This window comes from Galeopterus variegatus, unplaced genomic scaffold, assembly GCF_000696425.1.
Source record: "Galeopterus variegatus unplaced genomic scaffold, G_variegatus-3.0.2 Scaffold878, whole genome shotgun sequence".
NCBI lineage: Eukaryota > Metazoa > Chordata > Mammalia > Dermoptera > Cynocephalidae > Galeopterus > Galeopterus variegatus.
In genome coordinates, this window is record NW_007726989.1 from 352,745 (window position 1) to 363,981 (window position 11,237).

The following is an 11,237-nucleotide window of genomic DNA, read 5'->3' on the forward strand; positions in this document are numbered from 1 at the left end:
CAACACCGAGGGTTGCAATCCCGTTGCCGGTCCCCGGTCCGGTACGGGGGCGACACTGAGGGTTGCGATCCGTTGCTGGACACGGAAAAAGACAAAAAAAACAAAAACAAAAACAAAAACAAAAAACCTTCAACTGCTTGCAGTTTGATGATGGTAGCTACCAACAAAGTGCCTGCTGGGGGCCAGGGGTCTATTACATGCTTTTCTTGTGGTGTTTTACTTAATTCTCCCAAGGCAATGCAATGGAGCTGGGATTAGAATCCAGGAATGGCTGAGTCCAAAGTCCTGTTCTTTCTGTTGCTCTACTCTATGGATCAGATTTAAATGCACCACCTGATTTCTTTAGTTTTGACATTTTAAAGGAAAGTAAAAGGTAACGTAACATATGCCAGGGTTCTCAGTCTGTTGCTGTGTTCTCCAGGCTGGTGTGCCTTGCGCGCCCTCTTCCCCACCTCTCTTAGTCCAGAGAACTTTAGATAAGGCCCTAGGGGCATGTGTGTGTGTGTGTGTGTGCACACGTGTGTATGCGTGTGTGTGTGAATGTGTGTGTGAGAGAGAGAGACCACAGTTTTGACTTTCTTCACTCAAGTATTGTAGGTCCTGGTCTTTATTTTTTATTGATTATCTTCACTGAGCCAGCCTCCTGACCTGGATTTTTATAACCCTAAACTAACCATTCTAAACTAGGTGTGGTCTACTTTGGGGTCCCATTGATCCCAGCTCTGCTGCTAAATAGCAGAGTGATCTTGGACCTGTTTCTTAATCTCTCTGAGCCTCGGTTTCTTCAATGGTAAAGGGGATGGGGGTGCTATGCCCTGCCTCATGGACATGAGGGAGCATGATTGACACATTTACGGCAAAGCATGGCCTACTTGGATGTGGTTAGAGTAGTCTTGCTGCAAATGGTGTGTGTAAATTACTTTTTCTGTCTTAATGAAGATATCTTGATTGCTATGCTGTCTCAGAAGTAAAAAACCTTGACTTATGTATGGGTTGTGCATTCACATACTTTTTACAGAGGTATTCTATTTATCATTTAACCCCTTCCAAAAGAAAAATCCCCCCCAAAAATCCTCTCTCTGTCTATCATAGTCCTCATGCTTCCAGTGCTGTCTTGGGGATCAGAGATATGACTGGTGGGGCGGTGATGATGGTGATGGTGAAGATGACTATTTTTACTTTGTTTTTTACTGGGCTGCGCTGTAGCCAACTGAGCTAGCTGGCCAGCTTACCTTGTTTTTTTTTGGTGGCTGGACATTACAGGGGTCGAAGGCTGGACGTTAGTGTTATCAGTACCATGCTCTAATCAACCGAGCTAACCAGCCATCCCCTGGTTATTTTTGCCTTGGATATATTCTTTGTTTGGGTTATCTTCCTGTTATTTTATATCATTGTAATATATGTTAAAACTCTAGCTTCTGGTTCTGAATCAAAACTTGGGTAGGTAGGACTTTTTTCAAGGTTTCTTCCTTTAAAAGGGGTGTGAGAACATTTGACCTGTGTGTCAGATGAGTGGCGTCTTTGGCTTTTATATCTGCTTTCTTAATTTCCATGTTTGTGTCTTTTCTAGTTTCTCCTTGGACCAAGATGACTGATGGAAACCTTTCCACCTCCACAAATGGTGTAGCTTTGATGGGCATTCTGGATGGTCGATCAGGAAACCCCCTTCAGAACCTGCAACACGTGAATCTCAAGGTGCCCAAATCCCAATCGGTGCCTGAGTATGGGCCCAAGCTGAAACTCAGTGCTTTAGAAGATCGACAGAGCCTTCAGTCAGTGGACTCGGGCATTCCTACCCTGGAGATTGGCAACCCGGAACCTGTGCCCTGCAGCGTGGTCCATGTGGAGAGGAAACAGTCCGAGTCAGAGATCATCCCCGAGCGGGCCTTCCAGAGCGCATGCCCACTGCCATCCTGTGCACTACCGGCTCCCACCAGCGCCGAGCAGAGCTTGCGGAAGTCCTCCACGTTTCCCAGGACAGGCTACGACTCGGTGAAGCTCTACAGCCCTACTTCCAAAGCCCTGAACCGCAGCGATGATGTCTCTGTCTGCAGCATGTCCAGTCTCGGCACAGAGCTGTCAACCACACTGTCCGTCAGCAATGAGGACATCTTGGACCTCATGGTCATGAGCAGCTCCAGTGCCATTGTGACCCTGGAGAATGACGATGACCCACAGTTCACTGATGTCACCCTGAGCTCCATCAAGGAAACCATTGACCGCCACCAGCAGGACTGTGTTGATGAACCTGAGGAGGGGAGTAAATTGAAAATATTGGGACCATTTAGTAACTTCTTTACGAGGTAATGCCATCTTTGTCTCTCTAGAAAAGCTAGGTTATTGAATTCAGACCAGTTGCCTGTTTTTGTCTAAAATGTGTTGTGTATTCTCCTGTCTTGTTAAGCAGGCACTGTGTCATACAGATAATTGGGTGTTTTCCCAATAGCCCAGAATCCTGTGGAGCTGTGTATAGCACTGGCGATTCTGCTGTTTGATTTCTCACTGCCAGCTTTTGTTTCTAGGTCCCTGACTCAATTGCATAGTCTGTTGTCACTTCCCAATCTCTGATCTCTTGTGGCTACAGATGACCCATAGGGCCTGCATTACCAGATTAGCAACCTTAGTTTGTCAGCCTTAGCCTCTGAAGGGTCCTTCACACTAATAACTTAAGTTTCTTGGGCCAAGCACAGGGTGCTGACAAGGGTGATGTCAGAGTTAGTAACTCACATTTCTGACTTCAGCCCCACTGGCATAGCCCTGGGCTGGCATTTCCTGGTGCCCCTGGTTGTGTTCCCTGTGCTTCTGTATGGCTTTGCTCTTGTTCATGTTCTGGCCCTTGAGGTGTGTGCTGTCACTGCACTGCAGCCACATGCATTCCCACTCGTATTGGGCCCAGGCCATGCGCCCCAGGTGCCAAGCCAGGCCTGCTGGGCTCCCTGTGTCTCCTCTAAGGCCCTGTGAGGACAGCTCCCCAGCTTCTGCCACTTATTTGTGCTCTCATGCTTTTGTTCAACAAGTGTCTGTGTCCTCGCCCTGTTTTATGTGGGTTGTATGGGGGTAGTATGGTGATAGAAATGATCTTAGGAAATGACTTAGGTTGGGCTTATAGCCTGGTAATGGTGGGAGTGAACACACCAGTCAATTGCTCAAGCAAATGTGAACTCCCAAACTGTAAAGTGCCCTGAGGAAGAGTGTGGGGGCTGTGGTGGAGAGTATGTGTAGAATTGTGATCTGCTCCACAGCTGCTCTTTGGAGTGCTTTGGGCCCAGGGCTTGGCAGGTGGGAGCATTTCTACAGTTGACCCTGGCTGCCCCATGTGCCCCCAGCAAAGACCCTGGTGGACACTGCAGCACTGGGTCCCCTTTGAGATGGAGTGATGTGCTGGCTCAAGTCAGCAGACTTCTGTGACTGTGGGCACAGATATTAACATATCACTCACTGCCTCAGGTGCTTCATCAGCTAAACGTGGGATCATCTTAGATGAGTCTCAGAGCAGTCATGAGTGAAATGATCACCTTTTCTCTCTGGTGTGCTGACAGGTTGGTTTCCTACCATAAACAGAGTTCCTGGTCTCAGAACTCAGTAACTCAGTGATTGCCTTCAATGGGAGGAACCTAGAAGCTTTGGGGGAGACTCTGTCAGTGTTCCTTCTGAGGCTGTAGTCATGTTGTAGTGTTGTGGTTCAGATTTGTATGGCTGAACCATTTCTTTTACTCAGATGAGTGTTTTCCACTTTCCCCGTTTAGGAATACCACCTGGTGCCTGTTAAATGTAGATCCTCGGGATCCACCCAGAACTACAGAATCAGAATCTCAAGGGAAAGGACCTGGGAGACAGGCTTTCAGAATTATCCGAGATTCATGGCAAATCTGGAAGGCAGTGTAGTGGAAACAGCTTGGCTTTGGAATTCAGCAGATCTGCACCCATGTCCTCGCTGTGTTACCTTGAACAAGTTACTTCACCTCTCTGAGTCAGTTTTCTCTTCCCTAAAATAGCATTAATAAGAGCCTAGCACATAGTGCCTTCTATGTTGTTGATGTACGTTATACTCTTACGTTTGTTGTCCTCCTCATCACGGTGCTTTCTATCTCAGCATCTTCATCTATAAAGCGGGGATAATGAGCCTTCCTTCAACTGGAAGTCATGGGGATTAAGTTGGTCAGCATACGTGAGATGTAGTGCAGATCTAGACACACAGTAAGCTCTTAAGCCTCAGTTGTTTGCGGTTATCATGGCTGCACCCTAGTCTGTCTGCTGCCTTTGTAGGACTGGGCCATGGCTGAGTTGATCTGTGTTGGAACCTCTTCTCCTTTGAAAGGAAACATCATCAATTATGCAATTTCTAGACCATTTCTTTCTTTTTTTTTTTTCCTTTTTGTCTTTTTTTGTGACCGGTAACGGGATCGCAACCCTCGGTGTCGCACCTGTACCGCGACCGGCAACAGGATCGCAGCCCTCAGTGTTGCGCCTGCACCGCGCTCAACCAGTGAGCGGACCGGTCTCTATATGGGATCCAAACCCTCGGCGGGAGCGCCGCCGCACTCCCAAGCGCCGCACTCTACCGAGTGCGCCACGAGGCCAGCCCCTCTAGATCATTTCTAAAGCTACTGTTTCTTGAAAATCTCTCAGCTTTGTGACACAGAAAACAAATGTCTCTTTGTTTTATTCCTTGGTTCTTGTCTCCTGACCCTTGTTTTGGTGGCTGTAATATTGTTGTGAGCCACTCTTAAGTACCTTTGGGAAGTGGGTGGAACATAATGACACATGAATCAAAATAAGTGATGTCTTCGGCTGAGTCTTGTGTGTTTTTAAAGTCTTAAAATGTTAGAGAAGACTTTCTATCTAGAGTTCCTTTGAGAGGAAAAGGGTTCTGTGTCAGAAATGTTTGGAGCCCACTAAACACCTTACAGATGAGAAAATGGAGTTACAGAGAATGTTCAATAACTCAGCCCAAGACCTGGCCCACAGCAGGTGCTCAGATGACTGTGGGTTGTGTGAGTTTTTGTTGAGGGCAGGGCCAGGGCTAGAGTTGGTCCTCGGGGGTTCCCAGCCCAGGCTCCTGAGCCATCTGCTTTGTCCCCTCATCCATGTGCCCTTATGTTCTTGTCCTCATTGAGTCAGTTCCTAGGTTGTAGAAGGACAGGGGTAGCATTGTGGAAGGCTGGTCTAGGAGAACACGGTTCAGAGGAGGGGTGGAAGTGGTCACGGAACTTGTGACTGGCAGGAATAGCAGACCTGTTGGTGATGCCGACGGCTTGATGAGGCAGCCTGGGTGAGAGAAGAGCAGGGGAGTGACAGGAGGGCTGGCTGGGCCTGACCTCTGCCCCCAGAAGCTGCAGGCCCAGCTCCCATTTGTCCTTTTTCCACCCACACTATAATAAGCACCTCTGTCCCAGCACCCTGAGCTTTAGAGAGTCCCTATTCTTAAGGAGCTCACAGTCTGTGGGGGAGATAAACAAGGCATTTCAGGGACTAGGGGTGGGGCATGAGTGCTGTTACTGAAGGTGGAGCAGGAGGGTGGCACTGTGGTCAGGAGTGCTTGTTCAGGAGTCAGACTGGCAGGGTTCATTGTGAGCTCTCCTACTTAACTTGCTGTGGGACCTTAGGTAAGTTACAGCTCTGAGCCTTAAGTGGGGGATAAAATTAGTGTGCAGGGTTAGAGATCAAGTAGTTAAAGCGTCTAACTTCCTGGCACTCCGTAAGTAGTAGCTTTCTATGATTCTAACATAAAAATCATCTTTTCTAAAAGATATGTTTTCTAAGGCTTTCTCTAGTTTTTACCTCATATTGTGCTTACTTCAGTCAGTCCATTGCTGAATCACTTAGAGCAGGATTTTGGCACTGTTGACATTTTGGGGTGGATGATTCTTTGTGTGGGCAGCTGTTCTATGCATTGGAGGATGTCTTGCAGCATCCCTGGCCTCTACGCACTAGATGCCAGTAGCGTTCCCAGTTATGACAACCAAAAGTGTCTCCAGACTTTGCTAAAGGTCTTGGGGGCTGGGGAGGGGGCAGGGCAAAATCATCCAGTCTGAGTACCACTGAGCTAGCAGGTTGTAAACGTTGGTATTTATTTCTTTCCTTGAAGGAAATTTACTAATGTAATATAATTTGAACAGGATCCTCATCTTGTATCGAAGAGAGATGCTGTGTTAAGGGATCCTATGAGCCCAATGTAGTTTAATGGTATTTCTCTAAAAACCTGGACAGCAAGTCTGAGAGGAATTCAGTAACACGTTTGTGGTGTGTTTATTTTCCACAGGAGAAAGGGTTGGTTTTTGTGAGGCCAAGGGTTTAATCTGCTAATCTGTGCTGGTTTGGAAGGTAATAATTAGCTCTGAGCACTTACATCTTCTTTTGTGTGGCCCCTTTATTAAGCTCTCAGAAGAGATGATCTGAGTATCCTTTGCTGAAGAGAGATGTTTGAACTGCATTTGAAGGATGAGAAGGAACTTGCCAAATGAAAATGTGGGGGCAGAGGGAACAGCTTGTGGAAGGCTGGGAGGTGCAGGGCACCTGGCTGTGTTTAAAGAACTGGAATGATGGATTTTTCCAGTCTGCCTCCTGACCTAGCTAAGAGCCCCTTGGGGGCACAGTCTGCATCTGGTTCACCCTGGCACTTAGTTGTAATTCAAAAACAAAGTCAGAGGACTGTGGTGGTTGAGATCTGGTACTGCTGAGACCCAAGTTTGAACCTCAGCTCTGCCATTTTTATTTTGTGTGGCCTTGAGAAAGTCCCTGAATCTCTGTGAATCCCCAGTGTGTACTTGGGTGACCAGGATTAATTGTACCTCTTGTAAAAGTGTTGATGTGAGGGTTAAATGAGATAATATAAGTAAATCTCTGGACAGAGAACATACTCAATATACAGGTTGGATTTCTGGCCCTGCTGTCTGCTTTTGTTGGAGTTTCACATATTTCATTTTTATTTTAAAGGTTCTGCTGTATGAAAATGTTTGAAACCACTGGCTTAAGAAACAGGAATCTTCAGGGTACTTTGACTTGATATGAAAGTGCTCGACCAAAATTTTAGTTCCTGTACTGATCTAGGCTTTTGGGATTTGATTCTTTGGAAAGTGACAGAGTAGTGCTAAGGAAGAAATGTGCCCAGTGCTTTCTTTTCAGGGAGGTGAGTTGTTTACCAACAGGTGGATATATTCTAGAGACATGTTACAACTTGAGCCCTTGGCACAGGGAATAGCAGGCAACATTTAGTATGTGCTGGGTGCCAGGTGCCGTTCTTCACTTTTATGTGGTTGCCTTGTTTAATCTTCAACAACTGTGTGAGATGGTATGGTGTGGGATTCTGTAGGCTGGCTTGTTCATCCTCCTGGCCACCTTCCTTCTAGTGTGTCTTCCTGCACTGTAGCAGCTGGTGAGTTAAAAATGTACATTTCCCACAGTCTCTTGCAGATAGGGTCTGGATATGAAATAGCTACCATCAATTTCTCCTATTTGAAAGAGGGTTGAAGCAGAAGTTAGACGGAAACCACTTTTCTTCTTTTTTGGGCTGCTTCCTGCTACCTGGTGATGTCATAAAGATGTGAGGCTTACCTGCAGCATTGTCCCTGTCTCTGTTTTTAGTTTCCTGGATGTGAGAGGCAGTTATGGAGGAGGAGGTGGCTCCATCCTACCTTCCAGTGCCAGAGGCAGTTGTGGTGGCTTCTTGATCCTGTTGTATTCTTGAATTCCCTAGTTACAGGGGCAGCTCAGATGTGACAGCTTTTCTGTGCATCATTTCTGTGTTGGTCAGGAAGCCATTTCCAGGGTTGACTACTGTAGCCCTTTCAACTATTTTTTAATTTTAATTTTTTTTGTGGCTGGCCATTATGGGGATCCAAACTTGTGACCAACTGAGCTAACTGGTCAGCCCCCTTCCAACGGTTTTGAAATCATCTGATTTCTTGAGTTAAGTCCCTTTCTGTTTAAAGTACTTGAGTGGTTTCTGTATCCTGCACTGAAAGCTGTTTAGTTCAGGTACTGTTAATTCTCCTTTATAAGTGAGGAAACTGAGGTGAGGGGTGGTTAAGTAGTTTGCCAAGAGATACAAAGATGATGCAGGGCTTGGGGCTCTGAACTTCTGATTTCTTATCTGCAAAATGGGAATAAGTTCATAATTCAAAGGATTGTTGGGATTAAATGGGGGGGGGGGGTGATGCACATGGATGGGAAGTACCAGGCACATGGCAGCCGTATTAATGACTATTCTGTTTTTTAGGTTGCCTGATAGTAATTTTCTACTGCTTTGACCATTTTAGAATTAGCACCAGTGACTTGAGATGTAGCATTGTAACTATGAGTTTTCTACAAAATCTGTTTGTTAATGTTCCTGGTGATTTTGAACTGACATTAGGGATATACAGAAAACACGTGCTGTATACCTGAGCTGCTGCTGTTGTGTGTGTGTGCTTGTGTGTTGCTGTGATACTTGGGAAGGAGCACATGTGGTCTTGGATAGGGCACTCAGCCTCTCTGGGCTTAGTGTCTTCACCTGCAAAATGAGCTGAAGGTACCCATCATACAGAGTTGTGAAGATGAAAGGAGAAGTCTGATCAAGGTGTTGTGCTCCTGGGCCGGCCTGTGGCTCACTCGGGAGAGTGCGGTGCTGACAACACCAAGGCCCCGGGTTCGGATCCCATATAGGGATGGCTGGTTCGCTCACTGGCTGAGCGTGGTGCTGACAACACCAAGGCCCCGGGTTCGGATCCCATATAGGGATGGCTGGTTCGCTCACTGGCTGAGCGTGGTGCTGACAACACCAAGGCCCCGGGTTCGGATCCCATATAGGGATGGCTGGTTCGCTCACTGGCTGAGCGTGGTGCTGACAACACCAAGTCAAGGGTTAAGATCCCCTTACCGGTCATTAAAAAAAAAAAAAAAGGTGTTGTGCTCCAAGTGCAGGCAGCAGATTCTCCAGGAAGATTTGAAGATGGGCAGACCAGTGCTGGAATCCACTGTTTAAATCCCTCTACAGCGTGATGAGGGTGTGAAGAGCGATGTGAACATAGCAGCAACCCTCCAGGGGAGCCTGGAAAGAATTAGTAGCCGCTGAGATGCCAGCTGGCCCTTGAAAGTGTTTTCCACCTGCACAGGGGTTGAGACAGGGTTTCATAGGCAGAGGGATCAGCATGTGTAAAGTCATGGGAGCAGGGGAGAGCCCAGCCTTTCTGGGAAAGTGGCACAGCATGAGGCACTCAGGAGGGAGAGCAGGGATAGGTAGGAGAGGTGACTGGAAAGGTGGGTAGGAGCCCAGCTGGGGCAGGGTGTTGAGGAACACATTTAGACTCGAGACTCACAGCAGCCAGATGGAGTAAGATAAAGTTCTACACAGGAGCTGATGAGCTGCCTTGATGAGAAGGGGTTCAGCTTGTTAGCTGGAGGGTCCAAGATGAGCAGCTCCCTTGGGGGAAGCAGTAGCTGCCCTGTTCAGAGCTCATGTTCTGGACCAGGCACTTCCACATTCTCTCTTTCTGAAGCATCTCACAGCCCGCTGGAGACAGGCTGCAGAGCGGTGATTTGAATATTCACTTGTTAATTCCAAAGTACATGCTCTTTCTACAAAAGACACTATCCCTCCTCTTGTAACAGCAGACCATGGTCAGAAAGAAGGGGAACTTGGGGCTCGGAGAGCGAAAGGCAGTGAATGGGAAATCAGAGGCTCAGTGGAGATTTTGCGGGGCAGTGTTGGTGGAGCTAACTGATGCTCTGGGAAAGGGTGGGAGGAAGGTGTGAGGGGAGAGGAAAGGGCTAAACTGGTTCTGTGGCGTCCTTATCAGGGCCTTGAGGCTCCTCAGTGGAAAGACGTTGGAGAATCCCTTCTTGAGCCATTGTTTGTGAGAAGATGGAGAATGCCTTTTCCTCCTGAGTAGTAACTCTGGAATACCAGGCATTTACAAGTGTGGGAGTGAGACCAGAGTCAGCCCTGCCACATGAGGTCTGCCAGCTACAGGGGAAGGAAGACTGTGGGAGAGTGGAATCAGTGTTGGCGCCTCCTGGATGCCTTGAGCAGGAAAGAAGCAGAAAAGATTTTAGCAGGCAAGGAACTAGTAGGGTGGTTCCCATTCTTACTCACTAAAGATCTGTGAGGGTACTCAGCACACGGTTCTTTCTTCTATGTAGTGTTTTCACAGGCACACACTTACCCTGGGTCCTCTGAGCCTGTTTCAGTCCCTCTGCCCCAAGGGTTTAAGTTCCCGGGTTGTGAATTCTTAAACCCTCAGTGTCGCGCCCATACCGGACCGGGACCGGCAACGGGATCGCAACCCTCAGTGCTGTCCCTGCACCTCGCTCAGCCAGTGAGCGGGAACCGGTCTGTACGTGGGATCCGAACCCTCGGCGGGAGCGCTGCCACGCTCTCAAGCGGCGCACTGTAGCAGTGCGCCACCGGGCCGGCCCCTTAACTCTCTTGATTAAAGAATGTCTCTACTTCTTTTCCAACCACTGGTCACACAGCTCAGCTCTTACAAAGCATTGCTTCAGCACCTGGAGGTTATCGGTGACCTTGACTAGAGATGTTTCTCTAAATCCAGGTGAGCTTCATTTTGAGGTTGTCCTTCATGTTTGGAGAGGAAGCAGCCAGTAGTGTCACTGTGCAGACATGGCTGGATGGATCTACAGGAGGCCAGCTGTGTTTGTGCTGGACACACCTGGAGGGTGTTGGAATACTGCCACAGGCGCCATTGGGAGTGCCTGCCAGTGGTATCGCTGTGCTTGGAAAGAACAGCCGGGCTTGTCAAGGGTGTGCTGTCTCCCTGTGCTTTGCTGGGCTTCGTTTTCTTTTGGCAGACAATCACAGTCATAATCATTTATTGAGTGGCTGCTGTGTGCCAGGCATTGCACTAGATCCTTAAATATGTTTCTCATTGTACATTCTTTAAAAAAATATTTACTGAGCATTTGCCATATGCCTAGACACCATTCTAGGTGTTTGGGATTCATTTGTGAACAAAACAAAGACCCCTGCCCTTGAAGAGCTTATGTTCTATTGGATGAAGCAGATCATAAACACAATAAGTAAATAAAATACGTATGTTGGCAGCGATAAGTGCTATGGAGAAAACAAGAAAGTAGAGGGTGGTAGATACTGGGAGAACTGGAGAAGGCAGGTTACAAAATTAAAAGGCTGGTCAGGGTAGGCCTGAAAGAGAAGGAGAGATTTAAGCAAGGACTTGAAGGAGGTAAGAAGTTAACCAAGCAAGTATCTGGGAGAGTGATCTGGGGGGGGGGGGGGGGGGGGG

At 47.7% G+C, this 11,237-nt stretch overlaps 1 protein-coding gene across 3 annotated transcripts in view; it reads left to right on the forward strand.

Annotated features, from left to right (window-relative positions):
- The first annotated feature begins 1,575 nt into the window (after positions 1 to 1,575).
- Positions 1,576 to 11,237, forward strand: part of TBC1D14 (TBC1 domain family, member 14) — a 104,219-nt gene continuing 94,557 nt past the window's right edge. For 2 of the 3 annotated variants that reach the window (XR_550510.1, XM_008573114.1), the window contains exon 1: positions 1,586 to 2,303. Coding sequence is in view for 2 of the 3 variants with exons in the window: in XM_008573114.1 (XP_008571336.1) it covers positions 1,588 to 2,303 (716 nt within the window). In the remaining variant the exon portion in view is untranslated. Of the gene's footprint in view, positions 2,304 to 11,237 lie in introns of all 3 variants that reach the window. The other variant, XM_008573115.1, reaches the window with a different exon arrangement.